The sequence below is a fragment of the Phytophthora ramorum genome (assembly GCF_020800215.1).
Source record: "Phytophthora ramorum isolate Pr-102 chromosome Unknown Phyram_PR-102_s0019, whole genome shotgun sequence".
Classification (NCBI taxonomy): domain Eukaryota; phylum Oomycota; class Peronosporomycetes; order Peronosporales; family Peronosporaceae; genus Phytophthora; species Phytophthora ramorum.
Window position 1 is genome coordinate 428,472 of NW_027150665.1, and position 22,749 is coordinate 451,220.

Genomic DNA, 22,749 nt, shown 5'->3' on the forward strand with positions numbered 1-22,749 from the left:
AGGGGATACATTCTTGTGTATGTTGACTCCAAATATGTGCTAAGAGGCTCTTAAGCAATAACTGCATTTAAACGCCGACAATAGTCGCGTTCGAGACCGATCCACTGTCGGACGTCTCGGCAGGAGCCGCTGTTGGAGGAGCTGTCGTGGCCGTCAATGACGCGCACGTGGTCGAGAAACCGTTCGCGTACGAGTACACGTTGAGCACCAGGCCGCTCGTGGGTACAGTCAGCTCGCAGTCGGGCGGGTTCAGCGTCACGATCTTGGTGATCATCGTGTTGCACGCCGTGGACGCGCACATGAGCGAGTACTGCGCCGTCGTGGGCAACGCCGTGGCCGTCAGCATCGAGTAGCCAGAGTCGGTCGCGCACTGGTTGAACGACGAGTCCGACAGGATGCTCACGAGCGCCACGTACGCGGCCGTCTGCTGGGTCGTGGTGCACGTGGTGGCGGAGGTGGAGCCCACGAGGGCGGCGACGATGGCAACGAAAAGAGCATGGAAGTTCATCTTGGTAGGACTGGAGACTTGTGGTTGGCAAGACAAGTTGCAGAATGAAGTGGAGCGGCGGTGTGCAAGTCTCCTAGCTTGAGGGCACGGTGGCGATCAGTGTTTTACTGTAAGAATCGCCCTCGGCTCGATGCTTCAAAGTATTCGCCCAACGTAAACTTGAGTGCGATACTGTGTATTTATGCCATGATTTGCCTCTGACTGGCGTCTGGCCGAAGACTAGCGCTGCTCAACTGTGCTTTTCGTTCAAAGGCGGTCTCAATTCCACGACTGAGTTTAAGTTCGTGACCGTGCCTACCGCATTTCCTCGTTTCCGAACAGGTTTGGCGCCAAGAGGACCCACGCGTCTGCTTCGCTATAGAGCACAATCAAACACTTGAGCCCCCGCGTTGACTAACTATCGAGGCTGAAGAGGATGTGGCTCGGGTAAGAGCCGATGGATAGAGCAGATTCCTTGCTACACCACCGTCAGACCCTGGCTGCAGCAGGGTGGGATCATGCTGTTGGAGTGAATCCGGTAGACTTGGCCGACTGGCGTTAGTTACGAGGGTATCCGGATACGTGTAGTCGAGTCTCAACACTTCGGTTTGCATGTTACACAACGCACTTGGAAGCAACATATTCCTTCACTTGTTCCGAAGGAGAATATCTGCTGACTCAGCGGCCTTCAAGCCGAGCGATTTTTTTTATTTTTTTTATTTAAAAGCCGAGCATCCAACTTCAGCTAGTTGCACTTTGGATACTTTCTACTGCTTGGGTCGGCTCTTGGCCTTCTGCTTCTTGAGAAGCGCCTTCTCCAGTGCGCTCTGGGCACCACTGGCCTTGGGCTTCTCCGCCTTCACTGGACGAGAGGCGGCCGCATCTGCCTCTGCGTCAGCTTCGCCTGCTCCTGGCGTTTGCGGCTTCTGAGTTGGGAACGGAGGCGGCTGCTTCGTGAGCAGCAAGTACGCACCGAATGGCTTGGCCTCTTCCGCCTTCGAAGGAGGCTTTGGAGGCACCAACTCCGAGTCCGATGCCGTGGTTGGTGCTCTACTCTCGTCCAGATCGGTGCTGTCACCTCTTGCAAGCTCCACGGAGCCGACAGGTGCGACGTCCTCGCTTTCAGTGGGCGTCACTGGAGCAACAGGCATTTTCTCTTCCCCTTCTCCACCGCTAGGTACTGCTGCTGTGGTGTCGAGTGGCGGCATCCGTGACGCAGCTGCAGCCGTGTCCCCACGAGGCGGCACTCCTCTCTTGCTCGCCATACTCTTCAGTGCTCGTTTTGTGGGAGATGACGACGTCTTGGGGCGCGCAGCAACGTCCAGCACCACAGCCGTCCTTGCTGTGGAGTGAACGTTGGTACCCTCCGCTTCCGCTCCATCTCGTTGGCGCAGTCGCTCCTGGTGCTTCTTCTTCAGCACCGACTCGAGCGCACGCTTCTTAGGCGACAGCTTCCGGTTCTGCCAAAACACGTACGTGCCAGTAGGACGCGTCGCAACTTCTTCCTCCAGCTCCTCGTTCGCCTCATCAATTGCTTCGGTTCTCGTACTCTTACCACGCTGCATCAACGGTGGCAGGTGTCCGCTTACCTTGCTCAGGAGCTTGTGCGCCAGTGATTCGCGCCGATCTCGCAGCTCGCGCAGCAGGTTCTGACGCTTCACCAGCAGTTCCGCTCGCGGGTCTGCGCGAGGACCGAATCGGTCGGACGAGCTCACCAGCTTCTCGTCGCCTTTCTTCTTGGTATCTGACGACTTGTCTGCGGCTTCGGTGCCTTGGGTTTGTAGCTCTTGGTGGTACACGCGGACGCAGTGCATGCCGTACAAGAAATGCTCAAAGTCCACGAGGTCTGCGTACGCCGGGTCAAAGGCTTCAAGCAGCTCACGGACTTTTGTGGCTGGTACATGCACGCCCAGCTCATACACGGCCTGCGCGATTGCTGTGTGAGAGATCAGGCCAAGCTGCGCCGCATCCGCCGACGCAAACAACAACCGGAAGGCCTCGATCTCTTCCTCGCTGAAGTTCGATAGCGTCTTGCGCAGCGTCTCGCGCCTCTCCGCAGCCAGTAAGCGATGCTGCTCCTGCCTGTGAGCGCGTAGGTTGCGCAGATAGCGCGCACGCGTGACTCGTGTGAGCAAGCGGCGCTGAATACGCACAGCAGCAGCGTAGCGCAGACGGTCGTACAGCGAAAGCGACTTGCCCAGTTGTTCACGCTCCAGTGCCTCCGCGTCTTGTGGTCCTATGCGCAGCAGAGCGCGGCCGCGGCGGATGACTCTGGCAAGTAGCGTACGTGACCACCAATCCCGCAGAGTACGCGCCACGATAGACGCGAAAATGGCGGCAGGTTCGGCCACCAACTCTTGGATGGCCACGCCTACTGCCCACGCTAGAACGCAGCACCAAGACGTCGTTAATCCAAGCTCCATCGCGCTGATTGCCACAACATACGCCATGATCCCCAGCCACGCTAGGCATATCGCGAACACCACGTACACGACGGATGCCGGGTATGGAACAGTACCATCGTCATCGGCACCGAAGCGGTCGGCCTTCTGTACGTCATCTTGATACCCTTGGTCTGCTGGAGCACTTGTGATCACAACCTGCTCGTGGTGCAGTGGTGCTGCCGCCAACTCACTTGCCACGGTTGGTGCGACGCTGTCCAGACTCGAAGCCAGCATGTGCGAGCGCAGTTTGCCACGAGCAGGTGCCGCAATTTTGAGTCCGACAACGGTCTCAAACGTCTCGCGCACGTCCCGCTTGACCTCATCAGCGCTCGTTGCAGCGTCAGGTACTCGCAGTTTGAGCTTTGAATCCTTGGAAATAGCGAGCTCGCGTGCCAGGAAGAGCGCCGTGACCACCAGGAGGAACAACAGTCCCGCCGCAGTTAACGCGCAGTACGTCGCCACGTCGGCTCCTTGGTGGAACCGAACAAGCATTCCAGCACGACATCCCGGCAAGGCGACGAATTCGTCCTTGGTTTCGCTCACGACTGTGCCGCTGACGCTCAACGCTTCGTACGTGACTTTCACGGGGGCACCTGCCGGGCACGGGAGAAACGGTGCGTCGGTAGCGCTGAAAAATCCACAGCAGCGTAGCTCCTGCTGCACTGTGTCCTTCGCGTAACCTGTGAGCTCTTCTCTCCATGCCGTCTCAAGACGTTCAGCCACGCTGAAGCCCGTGGTGCGCACACTCCAGCTATTCAACGCACTGGCATCCTCCTGAACCACCTCATGAACCATGAACACAGCGAGAAGCACAGCGCCAAGTGCCAGTACTGCAGTGATCGCCACGACTACCAACGTCACGATCGCGGGGGTCACCTTCCGACCATGTGAGCGCTTCAGCTGCTGTTCCCGGAGGTCGTTCGCCAGTGCGGCGATCACCGCGACAACAATGAGTGCAGCCGCAAGTACTAGCAGTTCAAGGACGTCTTCATCAAGCGGGACTCCATACAGCGAGTTGTTGTAGCCTAGCCGAAGCAGCCCCAGAAGCGTTGCGAGAGCACAACCTCCGAGGAACAGAAGCACACCGCACGTCTGGAATGCCACAGCCACAAAGCGTGTGAGCCATACGAACCAGCGCTCCTCAGTGGTGGTCTGCGTAGCTTCAAGTGTCGAGGTGCCGTCGGTGATCGTCGATTGTTCCGTCACTCTGGAGAACTCCTGGGCATCTCCTCGGCGTGGTCGTTTAAACCACGGGGCTCGGAAAAGCAGGACCTTCTCCTTTCGCTGACGAGCTGTAGCAACCTCCTTCGTCTCCTCATCTGTGCGGTGTCGGACATGCTCGAAGAGCGCGACGGTGCTGGTTTGAACGGCAAGCCCGACGACGCCACCATACACTAGACCCAGACCAATCAACTCTCCTGCCCTTGGCTGCTCGCACGCTTTCAGTGACGTCCGATAGCATCCTTTTGTGGCGAAGAACCCTGCGTACACTGCTAGAGATGCCGCCCACGCACAAAGCACACTCATCGCTCGCTGTGGTCGGGTGAGTCGAACATCAAACCTCGCGCCGACCGAAACCAGTACGTGATACCGCCGGAAGTCGCGTCGGAAGCTTCCTGCCACGTACCGGAGTCTGCTCTCGAGGGCAAACCAGGCTTCTCCTTCGTAGTTGCGGACGTCACGTAGGACAAGAGCACCAAGCACAAGAATCACGATCTCCATGAGCGCAAGCGCTAGCACGAAGGCAAACAGCCACGCAAGCGAGGACTCGACCCCCACGGCAAGAGGGCCCTTGCAACCACGCGAGATTGCCAGCGAACATCCAGGATATCCCAGTGCCGGCCGGTCGAACATGACACCTTGGCCAGCCACAAGCACGGGATCGTTGAAGCCGCAGCACGAAAACTCGAGCGCTATCGTGTTCTGCGTTGACGGTGTCAGTTGACTCCACTGGCCATCCAGGAAGGCTACGAGCTGTGTGCGCCAGCTCTCCTCTGTCGCCGACGAGTAGTGCGAGAGATAAGCTGTAAACCCAACAGCAGCAAAGAGCGCGGTGGCGAGTACCATTCGTGCTACGCCCTGCAAGAAGAGCTGGTGCACACTGAATTGACGCGCTGCTCGGATCGAGAACGCGTGAGTGGAAAGAGTAAGCACAGCGTACAGCATCAGCACCGAGCCCATTGACCGAGCGAACACCATCTGAAATGCACTGGAGCTGAACAGCGTCCAGCCGACAGCCACATCCAAGCCCAGAACGAAACAGGCTACCGCGGCCAAACTTCCTAGTAGCACAGTGACGAGGTAGACTGACCGCTCGATACGAAGCCGCCAGTGCGGTCGCCACTTCTTCTCTTGGCGATCATTGTCGTGTAAGCCACTGGCACAGAGCAATGCTGCAACACTGAAGCCAGCCAGCCCACTGCATAATTGCCAAGCGATGCGGGCTGCGCGTGAGACGTAGCTCTTCATTGGCGCTGCACACCCGTCATCAGCCTCAGGGGGGCATTGCGAGCCATTGTTTAATAGTGTCGTCTCCGCCCGAGTGTCCGTGAGCATGCGAGTTTTCGGGGACGTTGCATCACTGCGCGTGTTGTAGATGTGAAACGTAGAGGTGGAAGTGAGTCGACGCCAGCCAAACTGCTCCGCTTGAAGCGTATACGATACCGAGCCATTGGCAGCTTTGACGCGGTCATAACCACAACACTGAAGAGAGTTCTGTACGAATAGCTTTGTTGTGGGTGGTGCCGAGCTCCACAACGCCTTGAGACGGGTATCAACTGCTATTTCGTTCGCGGTAGGATCTTCGCCCTCACTTGCTGGGACCAACCGCACTGAAAGTTTGTGCCCAACACCAGCCAACACGAATGAGGCTATGAAGAGCACAACGCACGCCAACGAATAGCCAAACACCATCCACTTCCTCACAGTTCTCACTCTTGGACGTTGGCTAGTGCCTGGAGCACCTAGCCACGCCACGATGCCGCCGAACAGCGCAAATATCACAATAGCTCCACCAAAAATGAGCAAGTATACGCCCAGTCGGCGGTCAAACACACGCAGCAGGTATGACATTTGCAGCACATTGAGCTCGAAGAGAATGTCAACCCCCAGACACAAGACTCCAATGCCTGCTGCTACTGCGATGACACTCAATAATGCTAGCAAAGCTGCACAAATTTGTTGGAGTAATGTTGGTGGTTGGCGAGCACTTGGGGCTTCGGTATCAGTTGGTGAAGAACGGATTGCAGCCAAGCCGGAAAAGCGCCGTAGTCGCAGACACAGCCACGTCAGCAGGACGAGAACGCACGCTTGAGCCACTACAAACCCCGTAAGGCGGTCAATTGCCACGGACAAGGCACGCGCGAGTGCATTTTCCACTTGCGCACGACAGGTAGGCACGTTGGCATCTGATTCATCTTCGACACAGGTACCCTGCGTAGTATCTCGATAGCCGCAACAGCCGAAAGCCACTTCAATGCTTAACATCGTTGTTGAACGGGGTAATGCAGTATACTTCGCCTCGATGGCTCGGCTAATGGACGGGTCCAGGTAGAAGTCCGCCAAAAAGTCGACCCGAGTACGCGCGTATGGCTAGCGTAACGAGTAGGAAGACTGTCGAAAACCCAACAATCCAGCGTAGGAGTCGTACGTCCCGCTTACCAATCGCGTATAGAGACCACCACGAAAGAAGTAGATAAGCCGCAGCTCCAGCGACTATCAAAGCTCCAATTTCGACTCCAAACAGCGCAGCAACGAGTGGATCAGCCATTGCACCCCACTGTATCATCAAGTCGACCCCGAAGAACACCCCACCAGCGGTAGCACAGACAAGGAGAGCATACAGAGGCGGCAGTGAGCACAAAAGCGCAACTGATACCAGCGAGCGAACGATAGCTGCTTCAGCACTAGCGCTGGGCCCACTAGTTGCAAGTTGTAGCAGTCGAATCCGACGCCACCGGACGAGGACGTTTGCCAGCGCAACACACGCAATCTCTACGAAAAGTACGGCCTCCACGTAGATGAACGAGCTGGAAAACAACGAGGCTGCTTGTATGCCCAGGATTGCCGAGCACGTACGAGGAGGCACAGCGTCAAGTGCTTCTTCCGGACAAGAAGCTTCCTCGCCGACAGGCCAAGAATCCACAGCAGCCATAGGACGCCTGAAGTTGCGTCTTATCGCTGGATGCTAACGCGTCCCAGTTCGACTTCAGTGCAAGCGCGACACCGCGCGGCATGGCGTCGAAGTTCTCGAGTAAGTGGGAAGCGAAGACGACAACTAGGAGTTGAGCCAGCAAACCGAGCCCCAGCGACGCTAAATACGCCGTTCGAGCTGCGTTTGATGCTTCTCGTCGTGCCAGCAGTACGCCTGCCATCCCCCCTACGATCACCACCACACCACCCGCCATGAGCGTGATTCCAAGTGGTCCGCCGTACAAGTAGAGCACAAGCTCAGCTGGAGTCCGACCAAGCACAAACTGCACCTCAAGTCCAGCAAACAGCAGCAAAATCCCCAATAGTACCAACGTCAAGTTGCTCACTCGGAAGAGCAGAGTCACGCGTCGGTACTGCCGGTCCACGAGAGAAGACGATCCAAACAGAGTGCGCGCTTCATCGGGTAGCTGCACTGCGGTGTCGATCGGCTCATCAGGAGGTGCCTCCACCGACAAGTCGTTCCCGAGTAGTCCACGCACTGAAGAAGAGTAAAATGTCCCCGAAGATTCCCCAACGTCGGTGGCTGCAGTTGGTGCTTCGGATGGCCGCGCTTCCAGCTTTTTCTGCTTCTGCGCGAGGTAGTACGCGTCAAAGTCCTCGAACACGTTGTTGGTCTGCGTCCGCGCCTCCAGTTCGTTCCACTTCGCACGGTTCAGTCTCTTGATGGTCGTGATCTTCTCGCGTTGTGCGTCGCGCGCATCCAGACGTTGACCTAGCTTTCGCTACAATCACGAAGACCCCGACTAGGACGGCGAGAGTGACGCTGACGACGAGAGAAGGCTGGTCGTTCCGGTACAGGTCGGGGTGCAAGGCGTAGAAATCCAAGCGCTCTTCCAACGTGACCAGCACTTCGAGAGCCGACTCAACGTGTGTACAGTAGCAAACCGTGAACGCACTCGTACTCGTGTCGTCGTCCTTGAAGCACACGTCAACCGACCAGCTCGCGACCTCGGCGTTCCACGCTCTGCACGCCGTGGAGAAATTGCTCTGCTCGATAGCGGACAACTCGCGGTCGTGAGGAATTGTGACCGCAACGAGCGGCATCCACTTCTCAGTGTCATCCGTTGTGAGACGCCGCATCGTCTCGGAGGCTACCCGAACGCAAGGACTGGTAATGTCGAGCGTCTCTGTGACTACACCAGTGTCCGAAGAGTACGTCGTCGCGGCCGCAGCATTTTCAAGCGCAGTTTCCGAGTGGACGGAGAATAACGTTAACCGAGAAATGGGCTCCGAATCCTTGAGAGTGCACGCAGAGTGAGGACTCGTGACCACTTCGATGGCGTCAAGGTAGAGATTCGAGCCGAGACACGCTACGGTGGTGGACGTGAGGTTCATTTCGAGAGCGCTCGTCGGGTTGGGTGTGAGGCTCAAACCTTTCGAGGAGAACGTGCGGATGCTACCAGCTTCCAGGATTTCAGGCGGTTCATCAGCGAGTAATTCCTCACTGCTCAGAGCTGCTAGTGACTGCAGCGTGCGCACCATATTCTTCCAGTTGTCCTTGGCTGCAGCGGTGTCACTTGCGTCACTGCACTCGCTATCATCCGTTGCATTGCTGCTGTCTGCTTCTACAAGTCGGCGGGCACTGGCACTACTGGTAGTGCTGCTGGAAGAGCTTCTCAGCGCCAGAATGGCAGACGTCACCTCTAGCAACGTATTTGCTGTCGAGTCTAGGAATTCAGCCGGACTCTCGAGCGTGAGCGCACTACTCGCAATGCCGCTGCTGAGCTTGGTGATGAGACTAACCTCGTCCGAGCCCAAGACCTCAGGCGCAGCTCGCATCACGGAACCAAGCACACGCGCTTGTTGACCGAGCCCCGAACTGGAAGGCTCCACGCTGGCAACTGCACTTGACACGGTCGCCAGGATGATGGCTTTGATGTGCTTGACTACAGCAACCTCAGTCGAGCAGTTGGATCCCATGAACCCCTCTGGACAGCTCGCAAGACGACGGGTTTGTGCGGTGGATGAAGACCGAAAGCCTCTTCCAACACGATAGGCAGCAGACAGCACCTGGCGCATTTTGTCGGACGCATCGCCGTCGGAGATCAACGTGCCGTTGGTGTCAAACATGTTGGAGATGAATACCACAGGCTGAACTCGAGCTTCTTCGGGAAGCAGCACGTCAATCGTATCGTAAGCGACCGTCACCGCGCCCAGTTGATCGCTAATGAAAGCCACGATCGTCAAACTCTGGTTGACTTGCATGCCTGCAGTAGGGAACATTTTGGCCGTCGCTTGAGGCGTGAGTTGGCTCGACACCAAAGGCGCCGTCGCTTTTCGCAGCTGAGCTACAAACGCGTTGGAATCCGTCGAGTTGTTCTTGAGCACGTCAAAGTCCGCGGCAGATAGTACCCCGAACGAGTACGTTAGAGGGTAGTCACTGACATCGTCACTCCACAGCGCGCAAGTGAGAGTGAACGAATCCTTCATCGCGTACCCTGCCCGCGGGCTCACCACGAACGTGCCAGAAGTAGGCGGCGAATTCACAACCACAGTGACAGCACCGAAGCCCACGTTGCCTTCCGTGTCCGTTGCAACGAGTCGAAAGTTGTAGGTGAGACCTGGAGTCAGTTTGAAGCTGCGAATGGCGTTGTTGGCGCTTGTGAGCGGTAGCGTGAAGGCATCACTCGTGTTGCTCACTTCATTGGTAGGAAGCACGAGATCTCCGAGCGTTTGAGCCCACCGCGTGGTGTACGGATAATCCGAGCTCACGTCACCAACAAGCGACAATCGGCTGGAAGGATTGATCTTGGAAGCAGAAGCAGTGACGCGGACGACTGGAAGATGTCCTGCAATGATCCATATCGAGCTAGAAGCTGTCGCGCTGCGGGAGGCCTTGGAAGCAGTGAGCGAGAACTTGAGCTGGCGGTTCGACACGAGGTTGAATGGGGCGATTCTCAGCACAGCTCCAGTCGCAGAGCCCAAATTCAACGGAGCGGACGGCGTGAGTGATGCGTTCATGCACGAGGCTGACGCAGTACTCGACGTATTCGTGATGTCTTGACACGCCCACGAGTACGTGAATGGCGTGCTGGAGGCATCCGGATCGACCTGTAGGCAGAACCGTCGAGGACAAGAGAATCTCTCTCTCCGAGCGCACAGTCTCCGCCCTTGATTGAAACCTGTGGTGTGCTGCTGGACACGGACACCAGAAGGGAGGCGAAGCTGCTGGATGACTGGTTTGATGTCGCCCCCATCATGTACGCTTCAACTCGGAAATTGTACGTCCTTCCAGCCTGTAGCACTGAGCGCGGCAAGCGGAACACTCGCGGGTCTCGCGCAGAGTTGTTGTAGCTGAAATCCTCCGTGGCTACCGCTCCAGTGCTGTCGCTTGTCTGACTAGTTGTCGTCCACCGGTAGGCGACGTCCGAGCTGGATAAGCTTGGGCAGCTAACCACAGAGTCCACCTGCATGACAACGGGAGCCCCAGTGCGCGTCACGGTTTGCTTCGAATCCCCGACGACAAACACGGCCGGTCCCGGTTGACTCTGAATCGCAATGGGCTTCGAGACCACCGCTGCTTGGGCGAAGGCATTCACGAGTTTCAATCCGACGCGATACCCCGTCCCTGCTTCCAGTAGAGAGCTATTCACATGAAGCTGCAGCGCACTCGATGATGTGGCGTTCTGCGCAGTCGACCGAAGGTAGCAGGCGGAACGAAGCTGCGCCATCGTAGACAGCGTCGTGAGGTCCGCTGCAGCGCTGGCGTTAGCAGCAACAGCCTTCGTGAGATCCGCAGCTGGAACAACCGTAAGACTCGACGTGCCAGTCATCCAGTCGCTCTTGTACTTTTGACACAGCAGCTGGAGACCAGCATCAAGACGCTGGTACAATGCAAGACCCGCCTCAGCACTGGTTTGGTTGATTGAGCTCGAATACAGTGAAGCGGGGAGCGCAAACCAGACCAACTGAGCAAACGGCCGGCCGCCAGCTCCGCTTGAGAGCGACGCGTCTGCATTCCACGTCCCACAACTTCCAGCGTTCTCGGGGACTACTAACATGGCATTGGGTTGAACGATATCGCTCGGAACCTGCACTGCGATGCTCGCCTGCGAGTAAGCGCGGCTTGTAGGCCGAGCTCGAAGCACATCCGTAGCGTTGCAGTATTGGTCCGCGAAGGAGCTGCAGTCGTTCAGGGTCAGTTTGTCAGCGGCAGCTAGTGTCGTCCCAGCGCTGAGCTCCATCCGCAAGTTCTTCCCATCCAGCCACAGACAGAGAGCCTGAGAGCCCAGCGTGTACTTGACAGTAGCGAAGTTGAACACGAGGCTACATGGAAACGTCTTGAGTCGAGTCACGTAGGCTCCAGAGGAGCTTACGTCCATTGACGCCGCATGGTACACGGACGAATCGAAGGCGATGTTAACCTTCGAGCCTGAACTATCAAACACGGCAGTCACGGGTAGCGGTGGAGGAATAGCTTCCCTGTCGCTGATCATCACAGCTACACTCACCACCCCGATGGAGCTGTTGGAGATGTTGTAGCTCGCATCTGCACTTAAAACCGAGTGGAGCACCGTCGAATACTGCGTGGCAGCTTCGGGGATTTCATCGTCGATGGCAAACACCGTCACTACCCGCGGGCGAGACCAATCCAGCGGCGTGAAGACCAGTTGAAGGCTGCGAATGATTTCCGTGCCTGTTAACGTCGTGGGCGACGATGCGGTTGATCCAAAGGAAACCCCAACTTGTGGTTGTGTGAAGATGCTCTTCGCATCAGTGATACTCGCGATTTTCTCGATTGTAGGACGCAGCGTCACCGTCACGTATTCGTACGGCTCCGAGTTCAGGAAGACACTGTACGAGTCGTTAAAGCTGCCTTCTGCCACGTGGAGTTGGTTGGTAGTACTCTGGAGCGAGATGTTCACAAATGACACGTCGTTGTCCGTAATGTAGAGCTTGACGTCGCCACTACTTGACGCGTACTCGCTGACCGCGTACAGAGGATCGGAACTCAGTGAAGCGTGGGAAATCCGAGCAGTGTGCACATTCGCCTCGTCCAGCCAGTCGTCCACTGCTAGGAGAGACACATTCTGCCAGACACTCCAGTTGGCAGCTCCGAAGTAGAGAGAAGTCGATCCAGGCACGATGCTGGCGTTGCAAACGCTCTGAGCGGTTTGGATCCGCAGGTAGCAGTCATGGCTGGCGTTAGGCTGTACAACCACGGGCGACCACGGTTCTGATGTGAGACGGACGCCGTACCGTAGCACAGTCGTGTTGCTTTCTGTAGCGCGCAGCTCCTGCGTCGACAGCTCGATTCCAGACACGTCGTTGTCGGTGATAAACACCCTCACTGCAGTCAGGTTACGCAGTCCAGCGTAGATCAGGTCGTTCGTCGCCAGAGAATGGTTGAGCGTGCTTGAAGAGCCCACCACATCCTGGGTATGGTCATCGAACGCTGTCACATTCACAGTCTGGCTGACGTTCCAGTTGCGCCACGAGAAAACCAGCTTCGTGGGGCTTGGCACGGCTAGATTCCCCACTGTGCCTACGTTGGTGACAGCCACGGTCACCTTCGAGAAGGGCTCCGAATTCAGTACAACGCGGTATGAATCCATAGCTCCGCGGCCTTCAGTCACAAACACGCTTGTCTTGTTCACGGTAAAGCCCGCCACGTCGTTGTCGTGCACGGTCACGCTGATCTTTGGGATTGTAGGGATTTGGTTGTACTTTGGGTCACTGCTGTACGAGATATGGGAAATACCAGTCATGTGCGTGTCGTACTCGTCCAGATCGTCGTCTGTAGCACACACCACAACTTTCTGCGGCACGTTCCAGTTCTGCGGCGTGAACACGAACTCGCTAACCGGCAGCGTGGTGTTGCACAGTCCAAACCGATAGCACAGCGTATTGTTGCCGTCAAGCCATGGCACCACGACAATCTTCACGTCGGCCAATGGCTCCTGAGTTCAGCTGCAAGTTGTAGCCGTCCGAAACTCCGTCCTCGCTCACCTCAAGCGTCGACTGTGACACAAGCACCTTGGCGACATCGTCACTCTCGACTTTGACAGTCACGTCGGGCAGAGGAAGCGCCAAGTAAATGTAGTCGTCACTGAAGGTTGTGTGCGTTACCTTCGAGAACGTCACCACTCCGTTCTCCTGGCTGTATTCGTCGAGGGAGTCGTCTACAGCAACGAGTTTTACTTGCTGCGGAACGCACCAATTCTCCGGCGTGAAGACAACCCACGGATCCAGCACTGTGTAGTTGCAGAGGAAGCGCTCCTGGGCTGTCTCGTTGGCGATAGCGTACACACAGTATCCACGAAGCCCAAGCGTGTCGGTCGGGTCCGGTCGGAAAATAGCCGTTGGGATCGCCGAGCACCTCGGTTTGCCCTGAAGATCCAGCTGCGACGGAACTGGCAGCGGCTCTATCTCCTGTGTTACGCGTGATACATCCATGGTGATCTTCAAGTCAGCAAAGCGCAGGTAGTCCTCCAGCGCCCACTCGAGTCTCCACATGTGGCCTCCATCCAGGTAGGGCCCTTCACGGTACACTCGGACGCCTTTGTCGAACTTGATCCCGCGCCACACTGCCGTCTGCGGGTCGTATTCCGCCTCGCGGTTTGAGCGTACGAAGGACAGAGCTTCCAGGGCTTCATCCATACCCACGGCGCTCACATTAACAGGCAACCACCACGTCGTGCCAACGTACACGTGTTTGGTATCCGGATCGAGAAGCTCCAGGCTCAGCGTGAAGCTACCACCGAGATACGTGCCATTCGCTATGGTCGTTGCGGTGAGAGTCATTCCCGGGGCTTGGCGCATGGTAGCGTCTGCAAACACCGCGATAGGTGGCAGGTTGCCAGGGCTGTTGGCGTAGCTGATCGTCCACGTGTACCCGTTGCAGACATTGAAGATGTCGCACTCGACGCCTACCCGAGTCACATCCGTTTGCTCAGTGATGTCAAGCGCAAACAGAGCCTTGCGGAGACGCCTGGCTGTCGAATTGAAGAGCAACGTAGTGGTATTCTTCAGCGGGAAGTTCATCATGTAGGCGCGACTAGTACGCGGATCGGTCTTCTTGAACAACCCTCCCATTTGCACCGACAAGTTCCCACGCAGAGACTCGCCATCACGCACAGTACTCACACCAACAGTGACGCCCTTCCCTGTCAAATTCAGCGGCGTCACAATCATGCTGGGCAGGTTGCCGTAGTTCTCAAGGAACTGAACTGTCCACGCCATCCCTCCTTCTGCAGTCAGCTTTTGACGCGATACAGTCACATTCGCCACTCCCTGGAGCTGCACTAACTTGGCAGCTAGTGTATCGGCCGAGTCGTTCCAGAAGATTGGCACTGTACGGTTAGGCTTCGTGGTGCTAGTGATGTTGAGTGGGGTGAAGTAGTCAACCACGAAAGCTCCGTTGATCAGCACGGGCGACTGCGTTTCCGTCACTGAGATGTCGACTGGAGTCGTAGAGTTAGCAGCAGCCACCACGCTGGTCGTGGAGTTCACTACCAGACTTGCGAAGGTGTCAACGCTCCCAAACGTGATGATGTACTCGAAGCCGTAGCCTCCGGTACTCAGTAATCTCCTCGCAGTCGTCACAGAGTACATTCCAGCTTGAGTGCCTATGGTGCTTTGAAGACCGGTAGCTGTTGGCAGGATTGGGACCTGAAACGTAGCTGCCCCATAGCTCAGCTTGATGGTACCGGTAGGAGCGCTCGCAGGACGTGTACGCTGGCACGACAAGCCGCCTTCGATTGCTCCGTTCGCTGCTGCTGTCAAGAGTGGAAACGTTCCGTCCACATTCACAAACCTAAGGAACGAGACAGTCCACGTGAGTGTGGACTGTGCGTATTGAACGTCTCGCACCACACTGACGGCGCTCGTTCCTCCAGGAAAGAGGCCGTTGATCGCGGTCTGCACTTGCTGAGCAGTGGCAAACAAATCCAGAGCTGTAGTGCTAGAAGCTGCCCCATTGGTGATGGAGAATGTGCTGCCATAGCTTACAGCCGCTGTGACCGCAGTACCAGAGGTAAACCGCTGCTTGAAAGCGTCGCTAAACTGGAAAACAATCGCCTGAACCTCCCAGCTGAAGCCGCCAGACATGCGAAGCAGCACAATCTGGTCCACGTGGTCCGCGTACGTCACAATTCGCTGCACTTCCGTGATTTTCGTCATCCGCAGCGAGATCTGATGGATCTCACGGGTCGAGTTGGAGCGCAGACGTACCAGACTCACGCTTTGCTGTCGAGGCAGGCCACACGAGGCCTCGTCAAACGGGGACCCACACCGTCGGTAACACGCCTTGTTCGCCTCGTTGCTCATGGCAATGGTAACGGTGGCATACGGTTCCGTCAGCAGTTGGAGCGTGTAGTAGTCCGCATGGGGGTATCCTAGCGTAGAGGCCTTCTCCGCGAGCGAAACCAATTGTGCTGAATACGCCATATTGGTGACGTCGTTGTCAACGATTGCCACGAGGATGTCCGGTAGCACGAGCTGGTCGTAGACTGGGTCAAGACTGTCGGACGTAGCTCGGATGACAGCCACATGCACGTCTTCCTCGTCGAGGTGGTCATCGACTGCGAGAACTCGCACCGTCTTCGGCAAGCTCCAGTCCTTCGCCGAAAAGACGAGGATGTCAGGCGAGACCGTGATGTTGCACAGCAGCTTGCTGGTGCTCATACTCTCCGTGTCGTCTCCACAGCTCAAGAACGAGTCGCCCCCTGCCATAGCGAACTGCCCATCGGCGAGTTCAACGGAATGCGAAGGACAAAGTGGCGTCGTCACGCAGCTCCGATAGCAGCCGGAAGCGATGTGGAGCGTCACTTGAACCTCGTCGGTAGGTTCCGAGAGCAGCACCACCTGGTAATCGTTGCCTTTGCCATCTTCGGACACACTCAGCGACGCTGTGGAGAACTCGACGCCCGGCACAGTCAAGTCCGTTATCGTCACTGCCACAGGCGGAACGTCGATGGTCCCAGTGTACGCGTTTGCAGCGACAACGACCTCCCTGACAGGTTGTTTGGCCCATTGCGCGTTTAATTCTACCAGAGCATCTTGCCGTGTCGATCGATCGCTACCGCTCTCCAGCACCCGATAGAGTACCAAATCGCGGTAGAACGCGGTCACCGAGTCACTGAGGTTTTGTAGAAGCGGTTGACCACCAAAGATACTATTCACGCTGGAGGTGCTAGCCTCCGCTGTGAGCTGGTATAGCGGCAGGCTTGAACTCACGTGGGAAATCTCCGAGCTGTGCAATCCCTCGTACAATTGGTCATCCGTGGCGAGAGCGTGCACAAGTCGCGGTACATCCCAGTTCTCCGTCGTGAACACCAGCACCGACGGGATAATCGACACGTTGCACATATTAAAGCGGTAGCACGCGCTCTCTGCGTCGATCGTCACCGTGACAGGTTGCAACGGTTTGGCTGACAACCCGATAGAATACGTGTTGTGAGCTGCGGTCACCTCCGTCCCCACGTCTTCGAGAAAGTCGTGGTAGTGATCCAACATCTCCGTAGTCGTCAGCGCTCGAACATACCACGCAACACTCGCAATTCTACCGACAAATCCACCGCCGTTCGCTGACATTGGAGCTCCGAAGCGGAGGACCTTGTTCGAGAAGCTGAGTAACGCCATGTTGCACGTCGAGGTACTCGTGTAGCAGCTAGTGACTTGCTGCTGCCCCGACACGCAAATCGAAAGCGAGATACTGGACGAAGTAGGGTCATACGTCGCAACGGATTGATGCCACTTCTCCGCTAAGGGTAAAACGCTGGCATCTTCATCGAGATCCGTCCTACACACCGTTCCATCGGCTGGGTTGGCCATCTCGAAGTAGAACCGCTTCGTTTGGCTACTGAGCCCCACACGCCCGAAGGAGACCTGACCTCCACTTGCGTCGCTACCATACAGATACACAACCGCAGCAGGGAGATAATTCTCGACGGAAGCGGTAAATGTTGCGCTGATTTGAAACCAGCACTCCAGCGAGAACGAGCTCATCGCTGGCTGAATGGCGACTGCGGCTGAGAAGAACGTGCCTTCTAGAGTATCATCAATCGTCAGGTCTACGGAGCTCGAAGTGGTCTGGAGTGCAACTACGCCCGCAGTTCGGGTACTCTCGCCTGTAGCCGTACCAACAAGCGCCTTGGCATTATCATCGAATGGCCAGATCGTAACTGGGCTATCACGGAGAAGCAAGGAGCGATGCTCATCAAGCGATACTGGGAGGCGATCAACTGGAAGCAGCCCAACTTTACCGAAAACGGCGATGTCAACGAAATCACTGAGAACCAAAGTGTTTCCAGCTGCATTTCGGACACGTAGAGGTGTCTGGCACGCTGCATCTGCACATACGTAGGTCTTGCACTGCGACGATGGAGCAATCACAGCCCCCTTTGCATCCAGCGCACACGTGGCTGAGCCGCCCTCTGCGGCTAAGGCTTGCGTCGCGGCCTGACTGCGAACACCTTCAAGCACGGAACCGTGGGAAGCAATAGTAAACTCGACGACAGGGTCCACGTTCAAAGCCGAGCACTGACTCACATCGAAATTGACGTCGACAAGTCCAATCTCCACAGGCGTCGCGAACTCCAGCACCACCCACTCGTGGAGGGATGCAGCACCTGATACGTAGCACAAGGTATTATCCTTTGCATCCAGTAGCGCATTTGCTGAGCCTGCACCTGTCACTGAAGCTTGCGAACTCACGCTGTGGATTTTGTACGATAAGGGAGTTAGCGCGTCCAGTGCTGTAGAACCGGAAGGAACCACATCACCGGGCGGAAACACTTGGATATTGGCGAGTGCAAGTTGCTTCGCGCCTGCTCCAAAGAGGTCCAGAAGCAGGTAGCGAGAAACGGCGGCCGGGTTCCAACGCACAACCTCCACCTCGTTCAGCATCAACACTCCGAGGCCGCTCTTTCGCACAGTCACGAAGCGAGCCATCGAGAAAATGGCGTCCCACACAACAGAATTGGTATAGCTGGCGCATGAAAACGAAAGCGTCTCGCTAGCTGTGGCTTGAGCTCCAGAAGCGGTGCCATCACTGTTCATCAATGGTGCGTCGGATAGCAGGATCTCGAATGTCTGGACGAACGGATCCTTGAGTTGTAGCAACGAGTCAACATGGCTATAGTCGTACAGATCACCACTCCACGCTGGGTACCCGTTGCCTCCGGTCGATGATACTGGGGCGCAAAGCTCATCGAAATGACTTCCAACGTAAGGATAAAGTACGACGGAGCGAACAGGCTTCACGCTGCCCAGATCTACTTCCCACCATGGATTGGTAGTCTGGTCCGTGCGGGTACTGCCTGCCGCCATGGTACTGTCGCCTTCATCCCGGATAACAAGAGGATCCCATTCTGCATGTCGTAACCCGTCCACAGCTAAGTAGGAAAGCGCATCACTCGGACTCGTGCTGCTCTGCCTCGTAGCCATACCAACCGCCAAGTTTTCGGCCTTCGACCTTCGTACAGTCTGCAGAAGATGCCACGGCTGCAACACTGTTGGGTTTGGCCCCCAATCCGACTTGAGTCGAGAGCGAATTCCAGCTCCATCCGCTGTCGGCGTCACCAATATGAAAGGATCGAAGGCCTGTACTTGCGCCAACTGCAAAGCTCCAGTGCCTTCACGGTAGACACGCACTGCAACGGCACCAGCTTGAACGTCCCATAGCAAAATTCCCTTCCGGACTGGCATCCGCTGCACATGAGGGCACGCGCTTGGACAGCCATACACAAGCGCATCTTGTAGTGATAGCGGCTTAGCGTCAAATGGCTTCAGTGACGCAATGATCACGATATGGAGAGTATCGGATTCCGAGAGCTCTTTGACGAGTGATGCCGGTACAAATACAGCTACCGTTCCCAGCTTCGTCAACTGAGGGAGAGCCACCTCCCACCACGGTTCACTGGCGCTTTCATCGGTAGTAGTAGCCACGGCGGCGGTGCTTTCAATCTTGTCGTCATACTCGGCTCCATTCGTGGCAAGCGAGGCTGACAAGGGCTCATTTGTCAGTAGAGACGTCGCTGTCGAGCTCTGGGTGGCCTGTAGACCGCTTAGGATGTTTGGAAACGTGTAGGCTAGTGACAAGAGCGGGCGGAGCTTACGCTCGAATACCGATGAGCACAGCTGAGTCGTGGCGATCGATTCGCTGCTACCTCCTTCCGAAAGCACCTCGATTTGCAAAGAGACCACAGCCAATCGCGTCGGCAGCACTTGTGCAAGGAGCGGGGAAATGTCCACCTCAATGGAACGGCTCTTCTCCACGGTCGCAGCAACCTCGACCGAAGCACCATTTGGAAGAAACGAAAGAGGTTGAGGCATTGCGTCGGCCTTGCGGATGCTGTCAGTGGTCCAACCGTTGTCCACTGCCGTCACCTTCAGTAGGTACTCCTTCGTAAAGCTCACTTCACCCGAGGACGCCGTGCCTCCATCTGGCGAGGAAGTGCTGGTATCGACCTCGAACACATTGAAAATCTTGTACGGAGTTTGATGGAGGACTAGTGTAGCCCCGGAAAAGGCAAGTGACGTGTCTCCATCGTGCAAGCGCGGCAGGTGGAACTTCATGAACGTCTTCGCATCGGATGCGAACACAAGGATGTTGTCAAGTGCCGACTCGACCGTTTGTCCGTTTGTGGTCGTTGTCGAGAGGGATAAATCGTGAAAAGCCAGCGCTGTCACGTAGTCTCCCACCCAGCTCATCGCGTCTTTCGCTTCCTTTGTTGCAAGTTTCGCTTGAGGCTGGTTAATCACCACGTCCACCTTCGCAACGTCGTTATCTCGCACAAAAGCGTTGACAAGTTTATGATCGGGTGAGTGCAGCACCATCGGCAGCGGATTGTAAGGAATCGCCCCGCCGCCTGAGCTATTCCAGAGAGGGTAAAGCTCGAAACCAGCGGGTGCAAGTGTGCCCTGGAACCAAAACGCAGTCTTGTCGGTGTATCCATAGAGAGAATTCTGCACGCGATGAGAGATGGCAAAACTCACGTTGAGCTCCGCCACTGCATCGTCCACGGCACGTACCACGACACGTTGCGGCACGAACCAATTCGTTGCCGTGAATGTTAAGAACGAGGGGGAAATTGCCACCTGGGAGTTCCCCACGATCGCAATGCTTACATTTGGTTCATCCACACCAACCTTCCCGCTCCACGCAGATTGATCATAGATCGTAGCAGCCAAAGCTGGATAATCTTCGCTCCAGAATCCACACGAATCTGATTGCTTCTCCGAGCAAAACACGGATGAAATCTGCGTATGGTCTGTACTTGAAACAACCTGTGCATGGGCTCCAACTGCGGGTGGAGCGTTCAAGACAACATCGTAAAAGGCTCCAGTCGTGTCTCCTTCGCCAATTTCCAGCGCAGCAGTAGAAAGCGTGACGCCAGGATCGTTGTCCCAGACACTCACGTCGATGCTGCTACCAGGAAGGAAATTCGCCATGCCACAGTTCCAGGAATGCCTCTCGAGTGAGTAGCTCTGTGGGAACATGGCGAACGTGGCCTCCAGTACACGATCCACGTACCCTTTGGGCCATTCTTCAAACGCCCAGCGCATGGTCTCTAGTCGAACTAGTCCCGCACAGATCGTATGGAGCACATTTCTGGGGTTTGCACTCATCTTCCGGGCTTGGTCGACATTCATCAGCCCCAGGAAGCTCAAAACAAACCCTCGTAACTCGGGTGGCGGCGGTGTAAACTCCTCAGACGATAGCGCAGTAAGCTCCGAGTCGCTCTCTTCAGCTTGCAACAGATCGAGTAGACTCGTGTAGCTCATGTCTGCCGGAGCGTTGTCGGTGCTCCCAGGGTCTAGTGGCAAACTCCCGAATCGCGCTGGTATTCGTCCAGTATCGCTCACCACATTGGCGATACACGCACCGTTGCCGAGTGGAAATGCACACTCGTTCGTTAAATCACACACACGAACGGAAGTTTGGCCGTCCTCCAGCTCTGCGTCCGCCAACAGACAGACGGTTGGCTCCAGTGGATCACAGTTCGCCACATCGAAGCACTGCGGGCGGCGAGTATGGTATCGGATATCCTTACTCTCCGTGTAATGGAGGAGCGGGCCTCCGTCATAAAGCCCACCGTATTCCGTTTCGGAATCGACGTCGTCTACAGCGCTTACCACAACGCGCTGAGGTGTATTCCAGTTGTCAGGTTGGAAAACAAGCACGGCCGTGCCATCTCCCGCTGCTGCGCTCGATTGTGGCACCACGGCCGCCTGAGTGTCATGCATGGGCTTAATCACGACCGTCACGGGATGCCAGGGTCGCGATGTCAGCACCACGCCGTAGCTATCCTTGCCGCCACCCTCGGCGATAAATACATGCTGTCTAGATAGAGATACCCCAGCTCGGTCGTTGTCGTCGATCTGTACGGTCACATTGCGCCCCGTAAGAAAAGGAGTATCAGTGCCATCAAAATTCGGGTCGGCACTCGCCACGGAGTGCGTCACAACGGCGTAGTGCCTACCTTCGGCCAGCGCGTCGTCTACCGCCGTTAGTCGTACAAACTGCTCTCGATTCCAGTCCGCAGGCGTGAACGTCACGCGCTGCGGCGTCAAAAACGCGAGTTGTTGAACAGGTTCTCCGCTTGGGTCCAGGAGCCGTACATCTTCAGCTTCTACCACGACATCCGCGAGTGGTTGCCGGTTTAGCACCACCGCGTACTCTGCAACGAGTCCTCCTTCCCTGATTCGCCGTCGTCGCGGAGTCAGCGTCACTCCTCCGTCCATGGCGTAGTCCAGAATATCGCCTCCAAAGTTCAGACTCAGTGCAAAGTCGTACTCTCGTTTGTGCGTGCTTGCCCGCGGCTTCGGGTCCATGATCTGCGCCTCGTAGTTGGCCATGCCTCCCGCGTGTGTCAACGTTTCAAGAACCTCCGCTACGTCCACTTCCACGGTCTCCTCTAGCTGGTTGGTGATGCATCCACCCGAGAGCAGCAGCGTGTTGAAGCTGCCATCCAGCGCCACCCCATAGGCAAAGTCGTTCGCAGTCGTGCCGAACTGCGACAGCAAAGACAGAAGATGAGCACAGCACTGTTCATCGATAGGAAATCGCTGGCTCGAAGTACCTGTCGCGTCCAGAGCTTGTCACCGGTTAACGAAACCTTGACCAGCACCACATCTCGACCTCCGTACTGGCCGAAGCCGTTGAGTGCGTGGCCGCCTTCATCCAGATAGCCCCACGTGTACCCCGCAACGTAAAGTTGCTGGGTCGTGTCGCCCGTTGCTGGGTCTTTCTCGTCGATGATGGCGATGGAAGTTGCTGCATCGGCTTGGTCCGTCCCCCACTGTCAGAACAACTTAGTCGCCTACTGGTACAAGCTGCAACTCAATGTTCGACGCACCTCTTTGGTCCAGCCGAGAGATCCGTCGGCGTTGACGCGAGCGACAAAAATGTTGAGCAGGTCGACGTTGGAGCTGTCGAGCGTCTTGGAGCCTGCGAAGTACAAGTTCCCGTCCGCGTCCTGCACTCCCTTGCCAGCGATGCGGACGACGGCGTCTGCTTCCGGTTGCTGCCAGTCGAAGTCTTCGTTCCCGAGTCTCCACGTCTGAATTTCCTCGGCGGTCAAGTTTGCAGCTTCCACGACGACGGACAGGACCACAGCGACGACCAACAGACAAGAGAGCGAAGACAGCATTGGACTCGGA

General features: G+C 56.5%; 1 protein-coding gene across 1 annotated transcript; it reads right to left on the minus strand.

Moving 5' to 3' along the window:
• Positions 1–1,254: 1,254 nt before the first annotated feature.
• On the minus strand, positions 1,255–22,739 carry KRP23_13848 (uncharacterized protein; the record flags this gene model as incomplete). Its single annotated transcript, XM_067884612.1, has 7 exons — positions 1,255–6,098; positions 7,076–7,865; positions 7,915–10,194; positions 10,266–13,022; positions 13,093–22,101; positions 22,170–22,388; positions 22,446–22,739. The coding sequence occupies 7 exons, from the start codon at positions 22,737–22,739 to the stop codon at positions 1,255–1,257; spliced, it is 20,193 nt and encodes a 6,730-aa protein (XP_067738004.1).
• Between the last annotated feature and the right edge of the window lie 10 nt (positions 22,740–22,749).